Source organism: Aspergillus piperis (assembly GCF_003184755.1).
Source record: "Aspergillus piperis CBS 112811 unplaced genomic scaffold BO85scaffold_17, whole genome shotgun sequence".
Taxonomy (NCBI): domain Eukaryota; kingdom Fungi; phylum Ascomycota; class Eurotiomycetes; order Eurotiales; family Aspergillaceae; genus Aspergillus; species Aspergillus piperis.
In genome coordinates, this window is record NW_020291607.1 from 106,206 (window position 1) to 125,472 (window position 19,267).

General features: G+C 51.2%; 5 protein-coding genes across 5 annotated transcripts; 3 read left to right on the forward strand and 2 right to left on the reverse strand.

Annotated features, from left to right (window-relative positions):
- Positions 1 to 43: 43 nt before the first annotated feature.
- BO85DRAFT_451758 (VHS domain protein) lies at positions 44 to 3,083 on the forward strand. The gene is made up of 8 exons (XM_025660665.1): positions 44 to 295; positions 402 to 489; positions 569 to 644; positions 745 to 1,038; positions 1,101 to 1,373; positions 1,435 to 1,822; positions 1,879 to 2,423; positions 2,490 to 3,083. The coding sequence occupies exons 1-8, from the start codon at positions 229 to 231 to the stop codon at positions 2,688 to 2,690; spliced, it is 1,932 nt and encodes a 643-aa protein (XP_025512804.1). The 5' UTR covers positions 44 to 228; the 3' UTR covers positions 2,691 to 3,083.
- A 2,440-nt stretch (positions 3,084 to 5,523) lies between these two features.
- Positions 5,524 to 7,019, forward strand: BO85DRAFT_85797 (uncharacterized protein). The gene is made up of 2 exons (XM_025665736.1): positions 5,524 to 5,732; positions 5,791 to 7,019. The coding sequence occupies exons 1-2, from the start codon at positions 5,665 to 5,667 to the stop codon at positions 6,995 to 6,997; spliced, it is 1,275 nt and encodes a 424-aa protein (XP_025512805.1). The 5' UTR covers positions 5,524 to 5,664; the 3' UTR covers positions 6,998 to 7,019.
- A 3,702-nt stretch (positions 7,020 to 10,721) lies between these two features.
- BO85DRAFT_451760 (uncharacterized protein) lies at positions 10,722 to 12,796 on the reverse strand. Its single transcript, XM_025660666.1, has 5 exons — positions 12,213 to 12,796; positions 11,686 to 12,155; positions 11,521 to 11,638; positions 11,298 to 11,476; positions 10,722 to 11,246 (listed from the first exon to the last, which is right to left on the reverse strand). The coding sequence occupies exons 1-5, from the start codon at positions 12,591 to 12,593 to the stop codon at positions 10,868 to 10,870; spliced, it is 1,527 nt and encodes a 508-aa protein (XP_025512806.1). The 5' UTR covers positions 12,594 to 12,796; the 3' UTR covers positions 10,722 to 10,867.
- Positions 12,797 to 12,952: 156 nt separating this feature from the next.
- On the reverse strand, positions 12,953 to 14,598 carry BO85DRAFT_522294 (CBS domain-containing protein). Its single transcript, XM_025665253.1, has 2 exons — positions 14,046 to 14,598; positions 12,953 to 13,995 (listed from the first exon to the last, which is right to left on the reverse strand). The coding sequence occupies exons 1-2, from the start codon at positions 14,312 to 14,314 to the stop codon at positions 13,176 to 13,178; spliced, it is 1,089 nt and encodes a 362-aa protein (XP_025512807.1). The 5' UTR covers positions 14,315 to 14,598; the 3' UTR covers positions 12,953 to 13,175.
- Positions 14,599 to 15,620: 1,022 nt separating this feature from the next.
- On the forward strand, positions 15,621 to 18,713 carry BO85DRAFT_461594 (uncharacterized protein; the record flags this gene model as incomplete). The annotated part of the gene is made up of 4 exons (XM_025661798.1): positions 15,621 to 16,886; positions 16,936 to 16,971; positions 17,272 to 18,349; positions 18,664 to 18,713. 4 exons carry the CDS (start codon positions 15,621 to 15,623, stop codon positions 18,711 to 18,713), a joined length of 2,430 nt encoding a protein of 809 aa, XP_025512808.1.
- Between the last annotated feature and the right edge of the window lie 554 nt (positions 18,714 to 19,267).

Consider the following 19,267-nt stretch of genomic DNA (forward strand, 5'->3'; position numbering starts at 1 on the left):
AAGTCGGTTGGTTCCATTTCGAGCTACTAACTTAACTCATCCCCTCTCTATCTCTCAACTCTCTCTTTCTGTTGTCTCCGGTCCTTTTCCCCTCACTCTCCGCCCTGAGTCACGGTCCTGTTCGACTGACTCCCTTTTATTTCAATTGTGCTTTTTTCTTATTTTCTCTCTCCCTTTTATCCAGCTTACACATAATCCGCCGTCACCCTGGAGGCCGCTTCAGCACGCATGGCAGCGAGGGACCGTTTCGGTGCCTACGCTGAGCCGGGCTTAACACCGCTGCAACGGGCTGTTCGTACGTCACCCCTGTGTTCTTTTTGTCCCTCCCCAAATAGCAACGCACACACCAATACAGAATTCTTTTGATATTTTGGTTGGCTAAATATTTACGACTCCTACAGGAAATGCCTGCGACTTGTCGCACTACGAACCCAACCTCGCCCTGAACCTTGAAGTGGCCGATCTGATCAACTCCAAGAAAGGCAATGCGTGAGTTGCTACTTACTACTGTGTCGCGTCCACCGACCCGCGCCGTTAAACTAACCCACCCAACCCTCCACACTTCTAGACCTCGCGAAGCTGCCTTCGAAATCGTCCACCTAATCAACTCGCGGAATCAGAATGTGGCGTTACTAGCATTGGCGGTAGGCTTTTTATTCCAGACCAACCAACCATATAATGGAGCTTAGATGTGCCTGAATGCGGGGCTAACATTCCACCCCTGCGACTCTTGTCACCTTTTAGCTTCTCGACATCTGCGTCAAAAACTGCGGTTACCCATTTCACCTCCAGATTAGCACTAAAGAGTTTCTGAATGAGCTGGTTCGTCGATTCCCCGAGCGACCGCAGCTGCGGCCGACTCGGGTGCAACATCGCATCCTCGAGTCCATTGAGGAGTGGAGACAAACGATCTGCCAGACGTCGCGGTACAAGGAGGATCTAGGCCATATTCGTGATATGCATCGGCTATTACTCTACAAAGGTTATGTGTTTCCGGAAATTCGCCATGAGGATGCGGCCGTCTTGAATCCGAGTGATGTGCGTGATCCCCGCCCCCACTGGTTCTAGGGAGTGTTGCTGACTAGTGATATTTGAAATAGAATCTGCGGTCTGCGGAGGAGATGGAAGAGGAGGAGAAAGAGGCCCAGTCGGCTAAATTGCAGGAGCTGATTCGTAGGGGTACGCCTGCGGATCTGCAGGAGGCTAATCGTCTGATGAAGGTCATGGCCGGGTACGACAACAGACACAAGACTGATTATCGGGCTAAGGCGGCGGAAGAGGTCGCCAAGGTGCAGCAGAAGGCGAAGATCTTGGAGGAAATGCTACAGAGTCACCAGCCTGGCGACCCGGTCGCGGAGGGTGATGTGTTCGAGGTAAGCTTGGAAGTGCGGCGCTGTGTCTCGTTTGATTGTCAACTGACTGTCGGGTTGCTAGGAACTGGCTGGGGCGCTGCAGAGTGCCCATCCCAAGATCCAGAAGATGTGCGAGGAGGAGTCGGATGATCCGGAGGCGGTTCACAAGTTGCTCGAGATCAACGACAGCATACACCGGACCATTGAGCGGTACAAGCTTGTCAAGAAGGGCGACTGGGAAGCCGCCACACGAATCCCCAAGGGCACATTGGGCACGACAACAGGTGTATCGAAGAACGCAAACAACCAGCTGTCGCTTATCGACTTTGACCCGGAACCTCCTGCAAGTGCTAGTACTAACGGCAACGGTGCGCCGGCCGCGACCGGAGGCAGTTCATTGGAGAACGACTTGCTGGGGCTGTCAATAGATGAGCCCGCTCCGGCCGTGGGTGGTATCTCGTTAGGACCATGTAGGAGACATCTGCTGCTGACATGAATGAGTTGACATGGCTAATCCTCGTGCTAGCGATCACGACCACTGCTACACCACCGGTGCCGCAGGCTCCTGGTGGATTCAAGCCGAACTACGACATCCTGTCCTCGCTGGGCAGCTCTTCCCAACCGCCATCGCAGTCAGCCACTCCGGTGCCAAGTGCACGACCCCAGAGCATCGTCGCAACGCCCACTCCCCCACCGGCTGTCGACCCATTCGCTTCGCTGGTATCCGCTAGTCCCCGACATGCCAGTCCCCTCCCGTCTGGAGGATCTGCAGCCGGCCATGCAGCCGCTGGGGGGTCCCTGCTCGATCTGGCAGGAAGCGGACCGACGCAACCGGTTGGCAGCAGCGGCAAGGCGGCGGAGGAGGACGAATGGAACTTTGCATCGTCGCTGCCGGAGAGCAACACGCTACCGAGCACCAACCGGGTGTCGGTATTGAATTCGGCACTCCGAATTGAATTTGTGGCGCGGCGACACCCCCAGCAGTCGCAGCAAATCCATGTGGTGGCCCTGTTTTCGAACGGCACGAGCCAGCCACTGAACGAACTACACTTCCAGGTGGCCGTGGAGAAGGTGAGTTGTAAAGTTCCCTCCGCTTCCCTTTGGACAGAAGAGGAAGAAGCTAAACAATTCCCACAGGCGTACACGTTGCAACTCCGCCCGCAGTCCGGGCGGGACATTGGACCGCTGCAGAACAACGGGGTGCAGCAGGAGATGCTCATCTCCGGGGTAGCGGGGGGTAAGGGCAACTCGATCAAGATGCGGTACCGAGTGTCATACCGGGTGGGCAGTGAGCACAAAGAGGAGCAGGGGATGGTGCCGTCGTTGGGTATAGCCTGATTTGATAACTCTCCTTTACTTACACTTTTTGTCGGACAGGATTTAGTCTCCCTTCTTTGATCCCCTCTTCCTCCCCCCACACCTCCTCTTTTTTCCCTCTTCTCCACCATGTTTGATGAGAGGGGGGGAGGGGATTGTTTGAAAGTGTGATTGATAGCTTTTTTTTCTCTTGCCAGCTAGCCCTGCATAGTTGCCTGCCGTTGTGTGTGGATGATTTAGTGTTTTCTTTTTTCCCCCTTTATGCCGTGTATACCAACTCCAGCAAGTTTGACAGCCCGCCCCCAACCTACACCATCTCCTCCTCAGATAGGTAGTAAGTAGTAAGTAGTAGCATAGCTAGCAGTAGCTTCCTATGCCCAAAGAACTTGACCAAACTAAACCAAACCAAGTAATGCACAAAACAAAAGACAAAAGACAAACCAATTGTCCCTGTATTGTCACACACCCAATCCAATCAACCGCCCATTATCATCCATCCATCAATCCATCAATCTACATTGTATGCATGCATGCATGCACGCATCCAAGCAACACACACACCCATGTTTCCCTTCCCCCTCGCCCGACCGGACTCACGGACCAAACGCCCCCCCTCTAGAACCAGCCTACTACCTTCCCACCCACCACATGTGCTTACCCTCTAAACTAAATACTTAACCTAGGTACTGGGTTTTCTTCCTTCCTTCCTTCCCACCACCCTGGGTCTCCCCCCTCCTAGCCGCAGCCACACAACGACGAAAGCCAAGCCTAACCAAGGGACAGGGATTGGACGAAGGGAGTAACATGGCACTGGCAAACAAACATCATATCCCGCGAGTCAGTCCACAAGTTTTTCCCCGGGGTGCGGTACCATGTTCTGTGTAGGTGTGTATGGTACGTATGTGGGGTTTGCGCCTCTTCCCTCTCTCTCTCTGTGTCTGTGTCTGTGTTCTGTGTATCTGTCTCTGGTGGCGAAAATAGGGGGGCGGCGAGGGGCGAGGGGCGAGGGACAGGGGACGGGGGCTAGCTATACTGTATGTACTACGTATGGAATGGATAGGTGGATGGATGGATGGATAGATGGCGGCAGAAGCCGATGCGGAAACTAGGACTAGAACGGAAGAAGGAAGAGGGAACCTGAAGGGAAAAGGATAGTGTCCGAGGGATGGGGATAGGGGTTTGAGAGAGGCTAGATGTGAAGGTCTAGGTATACAAGGCGATGGGTGTGCTGGAATGGGAAAGTAGACGAGCAATGCTCGGGGGCGTACCTTAGCGTCCGAGGTTGTTGGTCTAAGTACCTGGGTAAGGGGGTAAAGGGGAGTTTTACTAGATGGGCAGCTGGAAGGAGAGGCGGCGGGATTTGTTCCTGGGGTTTGGGTAGGTGGCGTGGCGGTGGCTACGGGATTTTTAGTTTGGGTGGTGGTTGTTATCCAGACTTGATTCCGTGGGTTGAGAAGTGGTCTGTACGGTCTGTATGGAGGGATGGGAGGCGATTAGATTATGAAGGTATTTACTTTTCAGGTCAAAGTAAGTTGGTTGGTATGAATGATAATGTCTATGTTATGTTGTTAAGCGAGGTGTTCTAGGATCTTGGCGATGGTCTTGTTTATTCTGCTCCATACTGGATTGCTGTTTGTTGTCTGTGGAGTGAAATAAGTAGGTTGATCCAGACAGACAAGGTAGAGGAATTCCCAGATTAGGTATGTGTTAGGACGATTGAATAAAAAAGAGAAAAAATCCGCATCCTTGTCTACTGTTGATCTCGCTGTTAATCGGTTCTAACAATAATGTCCGTGTGTACGGGGAAAGATAGTAGAGGAGTTGTGGCTTGGACTGAAGATCTGGCAGGTGGAGGCAGATGGGAAGATCAGCGGTGGAGAGAAGCAAGATTGAAATGGTGAAAGTTACGAGGCCGAACAAATCCCCGATGTTCCTACAGTAGCGCGTACGCTCGGATTACGGACGAAAACCCGCGCATCTGTCACTCTACCCGATACGGTAATGATAACCAGTTGTGGCCAATCACACGGTAAGATCGGACCTGGCCGATCTTTGCACTAGTTTAGGCTGTCCGGCTCGTACTACTTAGTACTAGTGTATCTAGTAAGATTCTCGTATGGTATAGGAGTTACTAGGAGGTACTTTCTCGCTGGGAATGATACTGACAAGATACCTGCTAGCGACTTCATACCTGGCATTGGCAAGATCGATCGTGTTTCCCCATCACGAGGATCATCCTGGGCAAACGATGTCTCCGCTTCGTGTGTAGCTCCCCACTCCCTCAATCTGCTATCTCCTCTCCTCTTCCCCTCATCTCATCTTCTTGTTTCCTCGTCTGCTTATCTTTCTTCGTTTTTCTTTTCATCGATTTCACATTGTCTGCTACTTCCTTCCTCACTTCATCTGGTTTCTCTGGAAAATGGTTCCGGTTCGCTCCTAGATCCTCCCCTGCTAGTCACCCACTTCAGACTTCCGCTCTTCCATGGGATCTAGTCTCCTCCCATGTCTGAGTCCCGGCTCTGCAAGAACCTTGCACTGTCGCTCGTTCCATGGTTCCATCAGAGCCTGACTTTGGTCGGCCCTTGTTTCGGTGACCCAGACTTGCCCCAGCACTGGATGTCTCGTCTAGACTCGGCCCTTGGCTGGCTGAGCTGTTGTGACCTGACAGCTAAACTTCGCTGCTTGAACCACTCCCGGTGTCAACTTTACTGACGGCTCTGCTCACTGTTGGATGCCCCTCCTTGGCTGCCGTTATTCCAACAGCTGCCATTTTATTTAACTTCAACCCCCCGTCTTTTTCTGTTCTTCCCTTCTATTATTGTTTTCTTGTGTACAAGGCGTGGTGAAACATCTTCCTCCTCAACATACCTACTGCCGATCTTGCAGTCATCTGCTCAGTCTTACTGCCTTACGCACGCCGCGCCCACACATCACACCATACTGCCTTAACTGCCCACACTGCTTTCCCCGTCACTGTCCACTACACTCACTCACGATGGGCTCTCCCGCCATCGATGTGGATGTTTGTCCCAATCCCCGCACAAAGGAGGAGAACCAGGAACGGTAGGCTATCTATTTGGCCGCTATTTCTCTGCCTGCAAACCCGCTGACGAGAAAACAGTGCCTTCATAGCCGCCTCCCGTCGTAAAGACCGCAGCTTAGATGCTCGCGTGGAGTCGGCCAACCGGGCCTCCAGCCTGCACAAGCAGCGGACCGGCAAGGCTCTCCTCATCAGTCGGGAAATTGTTGAACGAGAAGCCATGTACGAAGAGGTCGATGACCGCTACCAAGAGAAAATCAACCGTATGCTGCACGCTCAGTCGATGCAGCTGCAAACCGAGTTCAACCGCAATCTCATGGCGGCTTTTGCCAACCGTCCTAGTGCTCTGCACCAGCGTCGGGCCAGCTCCCACCTCAACCCGCGGGCGTCTCTCAACGGCATCCGCAAGATGAGTCTGGACTTGTCTGGGCTTCGTGCCTCGGTCTCCGACGGTATGAACACCGGGCCAATGACTAGCCCGTTGGCACCACACCAGGGTAGCTATGTGCTTTCCCCCACATACGACGGAAATTCCCAGTCGCCGTCGTATCCCAGCGTCGTCCCCGCGTCGTCGGGACAACTACCATCCTACCTCACCCAGACCGCGGGCGGACCCACCTGGCCGACGCAGCTGAACGGGCCGCAGCCCATGCGATCGCCTTGGACAGGAGGGTTCGTGTCGCCGGTGCAGCAGGTCCCGGCCACTACGATGGGCGAAATGGGCGCCATGCCGGTTCGTCAGTTCCGGGACCGCATGGGTTCGGCGCCGGTCATTCCCGTTCACGCGATGCCTTCCCCCTTGCTTGCAACTCCCGCGGCGTCTAGCAACAGCAGTGCTACGGTGCCTCCCACAACGACCACAACGTCGTCCTCGTCCTCAACGGCGTCGGCCGGTCCTCGACCGGCCCACCCGATGTACCAGCACACTCGAGTCCGGTCGGAGCCTGGCCAAGCTCTGCGGACGCAAAGCTTAGCCAACCTGTCTCAGCTCAACTCTCCACCAGGCATGCCGATGGATTCCACAGAGCCAGTGCCGACACCAGACTTGTGCCCGACGCCCAGCACACCACAGTCCCCCACATCGACGGGGCAGGACCCGGGTCTTTGGGGGCTAGACCTGAACAAGGACGAGGGGGTAATGGGCTACGCACAGGAGCACCATATGGATCCTGACTATGAAGATTTCAGCCGGTTCGCATTTACGCTGGGCAGTGGTCCCCAGCTGCCGGAATCAGAAACGGCGTTTGATGAATTTTTTACCATGGAGGATTTTCCCGTCAGTGCATGAGTACCCTATACGTTGAGTGATTACTTTGCTCTAAACTATATGTTTAGTATTGATTTATTTTCTTCTTCTCTTTTGTCTGTTTATTATTGTTACTACTACTACTTCTTTTGGGTGGGGACTTGCTGGCTTGGTTGGTGTCGTGTGTACGAGGGGAGACAATACCCGGGAGAGCGGCGTTGACCAGGTGATCCATAGCGAATGCTATACCTTTGCTTAACTTGACATTTCCTCTTGGGATTGGTAGAAATTCAGCCATCTTCGTAACTTCACTCTCTTCCAAAACCCCAACAAACAAACTTCAGGGCCAGTAAAGTGGATCCTCACCGTCCTGGAGCTATCTAGCTAGACCGGTGGAAGCTCCCCAAGCTCCAGGGAACCTGGTGGGTGGAGAATTTGGAGATGAGGTTACATTTCCGCAAACAGCGAACCCGAATGCATCGATTTTCCTCAACATAGACCCGTTCGATTTTATTATTATAATTTAGTGGAAATGAAAGAAATTTTCTTCAGTTAGAGAAAAAACCCCGCGGCATTATATTTTCAGCCGCCGGATGATGTGCATGCATTATAATGGCTCAATAGTTATACGAGTTACACAAAGAAAAAACTTCTTAAGAACTAAGAACTTGGATGGTGAAATGGTTTTTATGAGGACATAGGGTGATCATCGTGTTAGTAGTTATTTGTTAGGTTATCTGATTGCGATATGAGAAATAAATCGAAATAAGATGGTGAGTATCAGCTGAGATGGAATGTAGTGAGTGAGTGACATGGTAGCTACGTGCCCTAGTCACTACGAAGTCAGTTCAGTTAGTCAGGGCCTATAGGTAGTTACTATCCAGATAGATAGATTGGTTACTTACTACTATATTTAGTAAGGTAATAGCTGAGGTAGGTAGAACACGCCGTTTTAGCCGATAGTAGCCATCCACTCATATCCCCTTTTACCCAGCTGGGAATTCCCGTCTTTTATTCTCTCTATGTTTTTTTGTGTCATGGTGGGTGTCGACATGCTGACATCTGGGGGAGGAAGCTGAGGGCCAGCTGAGGGAATTTGGTAAGGGTGATGGGAGATGCGCGGTTTTAGTGTTGAGTTTATTTTTTTTAATTATGGTGATGGTGATTCTGTTTGGTTGGTCTGTTTGGTATGAGATCTACTTTAGAGCTTGGATGAGATGAGTTAGTGGGATACTATATTACTCAGGTAGTTAGTTAGTTGTAGTTACACTCTTTGTATAATATAAAAAAGAGGAGAAGGAAGTAATTCCCTCACTACTCTCATAAATAGAAATATCTGCTGGTAAAGTTCTTCCCTTCTATACACAAGTATCTCTGCACAAGCAGTGTATAGAAATCCACCTCCGCCACCAATAAAGTCTGTCAATCCACACACACACACCCTGCCTTCTAAGTAGAGAGAAAGAGAGATAGAGAGAGGGGAAGAGAGAGCTTGTGTGGTTCTCCCAATCCCTACCCCTCTTTTTCTTTCCTAAACCTATCTATACTCTAGAAAGTAAAGGTACGTACGTACGTACGTAGTCGAATATAGCCCTTGATCGACCAAACTAAACCAACAGACCAGCCTTGATCACGAGAATCATTTACATTAAGTTGTTTAGTTAGTTTAACGTTATTAGTGTGGAAACATCATGTGGGAAGAAACGGGAAGGTGATCTGCATTACTAGTTTCTTTGCAGAAATGCAAGTCATTTTTCTCGCTCACTCACTCACTCACTCACAACAATTTGCAATAATAAGCAGAGAATCTTATCGATTGATTGGCTTGTGGGTTTCCCTTTTTTTCCTTTTTAGTGTGGATACTTACGGAGTTCCGCTTGGTCTGTGCTACGTACTTTAGAACTTGGTTCGCAAACTAGTCCTGATTAGGAAAGGCCGGGAGGCGATGATGAACCTTGATTAGTTAGTACTTTTGACTTTTCAATTACTTTGTGAACTGTTTAGGAGGAATCGGGTTAGGGCGGGTGTAACTTAACTTACTGGTGCTTGGGTAGGTTCAGGTTCGGGTGGTAGGGTTTCCTTGGTTCTTTCTCTCTCTTACTCTTCTCTCTCTCGTCTCTCTCACTGTGCTGTTGCTCTTGGGGGGTTGTTGGTTGGTTGTGGGAGGTACGGGTCTATCCCTCTGTTTTTGTGTCTGCGAGTTCAGTAAGTGAAAAAGAGTTTATTTTGTAGGTTGAGTTCAAGGAGTAGATGCTTTCAGAGTACACATTTCCTTCTTGTTAGTATTCTTAGTATACCCTAACTATACTTCCTGTCTTTACACTCAATCCATCTACAGAACTTTGAGTAGAATCCACATATCCTGCTGCCCTACTACTAATTACTACATACCACACTCCCTCACTACTACCATCAACCCACATAGAAACTGAACCCTACAGTAGTACTATCCTACCAAAGCAAGCAAGTATCTCCTCCCTCGTAAATACACTCCCACCCAAAAACCCACACCCAACATGGAAGTATTTTCCGTCTCGGCTAACACCACCCACTACCCATTCCCGACTTTTAGCAATATCCTGGAGGTGGGATGGAAACCAGCTACCCGACTTACATGAAATAGGGATGGGGAATGGGCCTGTTAAGACCCAGGCTATTCACTAAACTAAACAGAGTAACTGGGTTCATCTGTTGCTTTTGCTACTACTGTTGTTTTTGTGGGCTGGGTCTGGCTACGGACATCCGGCCGATCTCCCATTTCACAGTGGAGTTCAAAGTCTAGAACTTGGGAGCTCCCGGATAGTTGATAGCCCGAAAAAGGGAAGGAGTTGGAGCTGGTGTGGAGTTGGGGGTGTGGGTGTGGGTGGGTGATCATGATGGCTTGCTCCAGAGATTAAGAGGGATTGGATTTGGATTTTGTGTAACGTGTTCTGGGTAGCTTGATTGCTTGTTTGGCTTACATCAGGATTTGTTGAGTAGCTAGCTAGTTAGCTTATGTAGATAGGTAGATGAGATGAGATGAGATGAATATACACTAGGATGACTTACTTACTTCCTGTCCCTGCCAAGTGCCAAGTAGTAACATTTCACACATGGCAGATAATACTACTTAAGGTACTACCTACACAATAATACTAATAGTAAAGTGTAAGATGAATAGATAGATAGTAGGCACCGCCACTGCCTTCCTCACTGCCAAGTCTACCCTAACCCTCACACACTCCGGAAATACTCACCTCCCCCTACCAGTACTAACCTCAAATCTAACCCTCTCCTCCGTCCCAATCTAGACCAACCCACGCTTTCCCTTCCAGGTATAACACCCTCCTATTGGCCTTTTTCCACCCAACTTAACTAAGTCGTACCTTGGGCCCTTCCTCCAATACCCCCCAAGTTAAGTAGGGGGAGCGAAGCGAGCGGGTCTCGGGGATGGCCGGGGCCCGCTTTTCACCTAGTTAAGTACTTAAGTGATCTCTGCAGTTCATAACTGATTCAAGTATCTATGGATCGGGCGTCGTGTATCCACTTGCTGGTTGCTCAGTCGCTGTATTTAGTATACAGTCACTGTGTCACTGGTCAATGGGGAGTGCTGCTGGTGGGGCGTGGGGTGGGGGTGGTCTTGTATTGAGGATACGAAGTATATTACTGTATTGTATGTAATGGAGTGTATTGTGTAAGGATGGGTGGGTGTAGGGCCGAGATTCATCTCCCCGCCCCCGTGTTCTTCTATATGTCAGGTTTGCTCCAGATTTGGGGGGATTTCCGATGGATTGAATCAGGTATGGGATTTGATCCTATGGATTGGATTGATATGTACTTGTTGTCGATCTAGGTACAGAATTGGACATGGTAAATACTAGAAAGGGAAAAAAAGAGGTAAAGAAAAAAAATTAAGGGAGTAAGAAGAACGGGCTATACGATTCGCCCGCTGAACAATTCCCGACCTATCTCGCCGCTACGTCGCACCCCCACGCTCGAACTGCTGCTGCGTCGTCGTCGGCTACGGCTCTCGGCTGGGTCCGCCGGACTGAGTCCGCTCGCCCGCGCGTGCAGGTTCAGGATGTCCGTTAGACTCACAACCCCGACTAGCCGCCCCGAAAGCCGTGCCCCGGGTAGCGCCGAGGCCGGGATCGACGGCGCGCTGAGGTATGCCGCTGGTGCCGCATTGCCGTTGTTGACGGCTGGTGAAGGGGGTGGACTCGAGTTGGTGACCAGTGGGATATGCACAGATGAGTGCGATGGTGTAGGAGGTCCTGATGAGGATGGCGATAGCGGATCGGTCACCCAGAGGCTGGTGGTTTGTTAGTAGTTGCCATTGTGTATGTGCTAGATCTAGACTTACCGATGGGACCGGGTGGCGACCACCTTGGCGACGGTGTGCGCTAGTGTCGACCCTGGGTTCACATGGAAAACCGGGAACGAGTCTTTGCCCTCTTCTAAGCCGCGGTTCGACAGAATCACGGAAATGAAATGCGTGCATGTATTGCGGAGTAGTGGGAGCGATGATGAGCGCGTGAGGAGCTGTCTGGTCAGCGGTGCTCATCTAGCGTCATAGTGCTGCGTACCTTGACATCTGTCGTGGAGATGTTGCCCACGACGTTGGAATGGTTGTCCACCACTGCAATAGACGTGATGCCCTCTTCATTCATGATCTGCAGCGCCTCAACGAGCGGCCGGTCACCACTACACAGCATTAGCTAGATCACTTCAAACCCGTTCAAGGAACGCACTTGATTGAAATCACATCTCGCGACCCGATCCGCAGGTCATGCAGCGACTGCGGATACAGCTGGTCGATCACCGGAAAGCTGCGGCCATTCTCCCACAGGAACTTGACCAGTCGGAATTGACTGAAAATGCCCACAACCTCATTGTCGTCCCGCTCGCTGACTACTACCACGCGATGCACCCCGCCGCCAAACGTCTGTACAGCGGTCATGACACTGGCCGATGCTGGCAACGTCGTCAGCGGTTCTTTGCGACCGAGATCCTTGACATCTCGCAGCGGAATCGGAATGCCTTCTTTCGCTTTGCGTGCAAGTTCTTCGTACGACGCAAGGAGCTCCTCATTCGGCTGTGTTAGTCCCGCCGCTAGCAGGAGATATGCGTTCAGATCGGCGTAGTCGAAGGTGCCCACGGCCGACTTATGCTGGGGCGATTCCCGGATCAGCAGCACCGGCGCCCCGGTGTCGATCAAGATCTAACAGAGTCAGCCCGCGACTCGGAAATTCTATCTGGATCTAGCAGCAGCGCCCACATTCGTCGCTTCTTCAATTCCCGTGTCTATGTCGACGAACTTCAGGTCGTCTGGACTGACCAGCTCCCCGATGGAGATCTCCCGCCAGTCTCGGCCAACAAACGCGGGGTTGGCATTGTTCGGGGCCGGCGGATTGTCGATGAGACTCTGAATGGCGGCCTGGGTCAAGGAGGGTTGTCGGCGTGCCCGCGGCGACCCTGGTGTCGCACGGAGAGTATCGCTGATGCTCTGACGGTGCTGATGATTCGGAGCGTGCGAGGAGAGGCGGAGTGACCGAACGCTGGCGGATGGAGTGCGGGAATCCGTGCTAGAACGGGGAGATGCAACGTTTGATCCACTGGAATTGCTGTCTGCAACCGTATCCATCGGTCGGTCCGTCATGGTGGACGGAAATGGGAGGGAGGGGAGGAGCTTAGGTAAGGAGGGAGGAGGGGTGTAGTTGGCGTGCAGGAAGTTCTCCGGATAGGAGTAGCTGTACAAAAGTACGTGAGACCTGATCTGGGGAGATGATGCTCCCGATTCGAGACAAACAACAGCATCAAAAGTGGCAGTGCAGGCTGCAAAGAAAGGAGAAGCGAGTCTGGATGGGAGGCGAAGACGAAAGGAGAGTCACTCATTCGAAGCCCCCAAAAAGGCGGGGATACGGCGGCTCCCCTTAATCGTCCAATCACAAGCCCCCGCTTGTCATCCCGGCGTCATCCAGCTCCAGTCTGGACATCTCCTAGTCTCCTTTATATCCACCCAATCGTTCTACACATTGATGTACTTTGTATCGAGTCAACTAGGCCTGTCTGCTCCTTACTGATCTACAGCTATGCAGGTACCTCTGCAGCTCCCACACTGTGGCGGTCCCCCGGCCGAGATATGGCCGACCGCCCTGAGACTGTTAGCAGTGACATCATCCAGTCAGCATTAACTAACTATGGATATAGTCCCCACTTGATGGTCTGACACTTTTGACAATCAACTCAAGTCTCCCAGCAGTCCTTCCCAGCCTATCTTGCGGTATTTATCTGGCCTTTGTATTTTCATCTGGGGATAGCCTCGTGGCCTTTTCCGGTCTGACTCTTGCTCGTGCTTGTAAGTCTTGCTGCCGTCGCGGTAGAAGCAGACTTGCTCTTTCCTCATTGGCGTGTCGCTTTTGGTTTTGCTAGGGTTGATTGCGAAGTTCAAGACAGGGGCAGTGTCTAGGCCGGTCGGCTTTTTTGCCTCGCTTTTGATAACTGATAAGTACTGATCGTAGAGAGTTCCGTCCCGTTTCGTATCGGGATCTACTAGCCATCCATCAACTTGAAAATCAACCTTAGACGCCTTCGTGAGATCCCCGCAGTCCGCCGCGAGAACAATCTCCAGCGACGGAAAGTCTCGCAGGTATTGAAAGATCTGCACCGTGAGGTCACATTGACGAGACAAGACCAAGACTCGGAGATGTGCAAATGCCCCAGAACTCTGCTGCAACTCGTTCCACGACCGGATGATGCGATTGCTGAGCGTGACCCCGGACGACTCGCCGTTATGCCAGGTCTGCGGTGGCGATGATATTTCCAAAGCTACCAAGTTCCGGATACTAGCTATCTCCACGAGATCAGGAACCCTGGCGATTGATGGGTCCAAACTCAGCACAACCCGCCAACTCAAGGTCTCGCTCTTCACCTCCTTCCAGTATTCGGGCATGCCCATCTCCACGCTTTTGACACTATAGGAGCGATAACGGTTGACTTCTCGGAATTGCTCGGGGTAGGCCATTGCAAAGAGCTTCCAGCTGTGTAGAGTTCTTCTCTTGCTACGGCAAAAGTTAGGCCATATTCGTTCTTATATTCTCGATCATCCTACCTCTTGCCAAGGCAATCCCAGAGGTAGCTAGCAATATGCCAGGGTACGTAAGCAAAAATTTCCGGCCGTAGTCTCCTCTGGTCAGACAACAGGCACTTCATGGCGGAATGCTGTAATGAGGGCGCCCCGACTCGGCTGCTCTCCTCCCACCTTTCTGGCAAGAACGGAGACTCGTGAACCCAAAAGGGTCTATTAGGATACTTGGAAGGATGAAAGGCCATCTCCCTATAGGCCTGGCCGGTTCGCCGGTCGATAGTAACGCCAGCCATTTCTGAGACAGCCCGCTTGGGCTTTGTATATGAGCTAGCAATACGTCACTCAGCTGCGGCACATGAATTCCTTATTCATTAGTTACGTAAGGATGTGTTGCACGATAGTAAATCAGGTCGTTTAGACGAGTGTTCGTTGCTGAAGCGGGTAAATATCGATGTGATGGGAGTAGGAGTAAATGTTTCACCGCAAACGCAATTCAAGTAACACAGCCACGTGATCTGAGACAAGCATAAATATAACGGCCTGATATGAAGTCCGGGGAGTTTGGGCGAAATGTGAAATAAAGCCGGTTGACACGGTCCGTGTTTTCAGCTAGTATGTGAAATGTGCTCGCGACTCTGTTTTTGATGGCCTGTCATGTGACTGTCCGGTAGATACTGAAGGGTCCCAGTTTCCTAATAGGGAAGCCCCACCGATCGAGTGGTTCGTTCTTTCTTTCTTAGTCTCTTGATCTACTATTCGTCTTTAGTTCTGTTCACTTTCCTCCTCCTCTCCCTCTTCCTTTTCGTCTTCTCTCTTAACCCGTCTGTCAGAAGCCTCAGTCACAGAAAACTATAAGGCTGCCATTACAGTTTTACCATGACCAACTCAGAATGCCGCGTGATGATCCGACTGACTGAATTTCCGATGGCCAACTACCATGCAACTAACACAAACCTCATACTAACATAACTCCATCTCCGCTCAAATGATTCATCGCGATGATAATATCATTACAAAACTGAGCTCAAGGCACCTCTCGGCATTCTCACTGCAGCAAATAACGCGCTCAGCAACGGTCTAAATATGTACGTTCAGGGATCTGCCCGCCCTGTTCCTGCGCTCCCTGCAGATGACTGTCCCATACCCGCGCCCCGGGGGGCTGGTCAGCCGCTGCGCCTCGATATACCATAGGTCACAAGTCAATCGAGGCTGACGCGGGCGCCAGGCAGCGAGCCCCCTCATGCATGTATCTCTCCGTCTGCATATCTCGGTCGATCCTATACCCCACAGGGACACAGCCTTATGGCCCTGTTCCCCTGACTCCTCAAAATAGGAAATGACTCAGGCCAAGCTGCCTGAGCCCGTATAGATGCCACTGCCCTGCGGCTTGGGATCAATATGATGCAGTCCTGCAGGATCAGGAGGCTGCCTGCCTCGTGGCGCCCGATATTGTACATCTTAGAGGGCTATAAACTGGCTTCAATCTTCACTCACCTGCAGAACGCTATTCTATCTTTCAGTATCGCTATCAATTCAACTCAACTTATCACATTACAATCGTGAGGGACTTAAGCTCACACGAGCAGATACGCACTAAACATGTCTTCTGATACAAACCTCAAAGACCCTACCGTCCTTCACAAGGTCGCACGGGTAGTACATGCATGGAAGCGAGAGTCAAGCATGCTCCAAATGGTCACTTCATTCATCTCGAAGCCCCCATCGATTCAAACGGCAGACGCTCGTCAGCATACCGTATGGTTGTTTGATAACACTGCCTATCAGATACCGGCGCCCACAGCATCAAGACAGGCATCATGGCACGTAGAAGTCGTGGCCTGCGCTTTCCGCAAGAATAGCCGAAGGGATATCACCAAGCTCGTCGCCATGATTGCAGACCTCATTGGACTGGACGGAGAGATAGGAACGGACAAGGAGACTCGCCATCGGATAACAGAACGACTACAGCCATTCCTGTTCCATACTGCCTCTGCACACTTGATGACACTCGAAACTCCCTTGCCGAACAGCACCATCCAGATGCAGAAGATCGGGCCCACCGATGAGAGTGGCATCAGTAGTCAGACAATTAGCGCAAACAGCAAGCACATCACAGATGGCACTAAAATTCGATCATATCTTCGAGGTTGGGGAAACCAGGTTTTCATGGACACCATCTTTGCTTGTCCAGAAGGTTGGCTTGTCATCTCCGACATCGACGATACAATCAAGTACACCAAGACTTCTGAGACCACTGGCATCCTTCGCACCACGTTCGTCGAAGACCCCAAGCCTATTGCCGGAATGCCTCAGCTCTATGCCCATATCCAGAACCAGCTTGTACCCGCATGGTTCTATGTCTCGGCTTCTCCTTATAATTTGTACCCTTTTTTGCACGGATTCCTTGGTTCATATTACAGTCCGGGTACGATGATTCTTCGAGACTCATCCTGGTTGGATATCAGCGAGCTAGTAAAGTCCTTCACCGTTAACACACACGAGTACAAAGTGGACCGTGGGGAGAAAATTCATGGGTGGTTTCCCAAGCGCCAAGTGCTCTGTATCGGAGACTCCACCCAGCAAGATCCCGAGGCCTACGCAGAACTTTATAAGAGGCATCCGCACTGGATCCAAGCAATTTGGATCAGGAAGGTCACAGACGTGCCTCACTTGGATGAACAGAACGCCCCAGAGAGGTTCAAAACTGCGTTTGCGGGTATTCCAGAACACGTGTGGAGGGTGTTCGAACAACCGGCGGAAGTGCATCATCTGGTGGCTGAACTTAAGTCAAGCAGTCGGCAGGCACAATCCCCAAAACAAGGCCTGGTCTACCCACAGAAACTTCCGCCACCGCCAAAAGACTTGGTGATGAGCTCAATATCGCCTGATCAGTCGATCTATTGACGGTGCTGAGATAAGCCGTTCTCTCTTGGGTTACGTCAACATGAGAGTATGTTCACCCGCAGCCGCGGTGGCTGCCGCCCACACCTGAATTTATACTAAGCTCTCTTGTGCCCAAGGGTTGCAGATCATTTTATTTTCCCCGAGTTACAGGAAGAAGCTCAGAATATACCAAAGTCAAGGCTTATCCACTGAAAGAATTCGTCCCACCTGGCACTAAGCATAACGAAGCTTCGCAGCACTCCACTGTTGCAGCGGTTCATGTCAATTGAGTTTAATACTCCATTGAATACGATCGGTGACTGCGACACTATCACGCATTAGAGGGACCGAGCGAATCGTCATGAAGCCTGCAAAGCCTCAGTCAACCACGATGGACGAACAGACGTTCGTGCCACCAACAATGAGGGCGCTTTACTTCAGCCCGGCATCAACAGCTGTCACAGACCACACATCTATGGACGAGCCTAGGACGGATTCCCATGTGAAGTTCGACACGGACTTTCAAACTCCCATCCCTTCAGGGAACGACTATCTCGTCAAGGTGCAGGCAGCCGCCTTTTCCCATGATGAGCTCCGGCTATCTAATATTCTGAACCCATCCAAGTCCATTCCGCAGATCCCTTTGCATAGTTTTTGCGGTACAGTCATTAGTACCCCTGAAAAAGACCACTGGAACCCAGACGGGCCCAAATTCAAGGTTGACGACGCCGTCTTTGGGCTGATCAAGCACACGCGCGACGGTGCAGCAGCCGACTACGTCATCGTATCGGAAGATGAGCTGGCGTACAAGCCCAAGAATATCAGCGCTGCTGAAGCAGCTACCATACCCATGCCCGCCTTGACGGCCTGGGAGGCGTTATTCAAGTACGCCGGGCTTGACACCGCCGACGTCAAACAGGGTCGCCAGCAGCTACGGGTTCTCATTACCAACGCGCGTAACAATGAAATTGCCACTCAGGCACTACAATTGCTTCGATCGCATAAGCTCTTCCCGCACTCGCGGCCCTGGATTTGCGCAACCTGTGACGCTGAAGACCAGGAGGATTACCTGCGGAAAGAATGCGACGTGGACGCGACAATCTATGCGCCACTTCCCCTACCACATGACTATGATCTCGGGTCCATCTTTCGCAAGAACCGCTGGGACCCGGTAGATGTTGTCCTGGACTGCGCTGGTCAGGAGATGTTCGAGCAAGCACACTCTCCAAAGGTCATCAAAGAGCATGGTGCTGTCCTGACCGCGGTAGACTCGACGCCGGCGGAAGCCAGGGACCCTCTCGATGACGATGAGCCACGCAAGGATGGCGTGCTTAGTCGCTTCATTCTTGTCAGCCCCAATGGTGAGGCTTTGAGCCGGATTTCCGAGCTAGTTGAGGCAGACGAGGTCCGAGGGAGGGTCGAGAGCATCAAGGACTTAGTTGACGGCACGGACGTGCTATCCTCGGGAGCGGCAGGAGCGGGCGGAGGGCGACGGGGAGGTATGATGGTGATCCGGGTTAACTAGCATGAAGCGTCTGATATCTATCTTCTTCGTGATCTTGTATTTCTAAGCAGCATGACAGCTCAGTGAATGTACCATACTCGGCAGCTACATTAGCGATTAGCTTCATCAAGGTTTAGACTAGTAGATCTATAGACCATCGTCAGAGAAGGGCAGACCAAGGCAAAGTATCTCGTTAGCCCGGGCGCATGAGACGGATTGATACCAAAATTCTTTTCTTGTTATTGAATCTTACAGGTAGGCGAAGCATACCCTTGGAAGTAACTAACGACATGGTGGAAGAGTAAAGCGCTAGAAGCACAATCAACAGACAGGGTAGGAGGGGAAGAAAAGGAAATCCGGAAAAGAGAAAAGGGAGTAGAAACACATACAGGCTCAATCCCAGTCAGGTGCCGCACAGGTTAAACAAGAAACCTCACTCACGACAAGACTTTGGTGCGACGTGATGATCGAAAGGGAACGGAAACAAAAAGAAAGGAAGAATTGATAAGAAGGAAGACGAAATCGACAGCACAAGCCACCCGGTGTACATGGTAGATACATTCATGAATGGAACGGAGTAGACGGAGAGGAAACGGACAGGAACCTTTAAGCTCCCCTCTGCTACACGTGTTAAGAGAAGCAAGGAAAGTAAAGAGGGGGGGGGGTTGTGTTATGGGGATGATTAGAGGAAGTTGAAACAAATTGGAATAATGACTTTAGGTAGAAGAAAGAAAAGGAAGGGGGAGAATAGTAGAAGAAAATAAATTTTTTAGAGGGAAATAAAAGAATCATAAATAGAATAGTAAATAAAGTAAAAGCAGAGGTCCGTGCAAGGCCCTCTTTGGATGGTTCTGTCTCC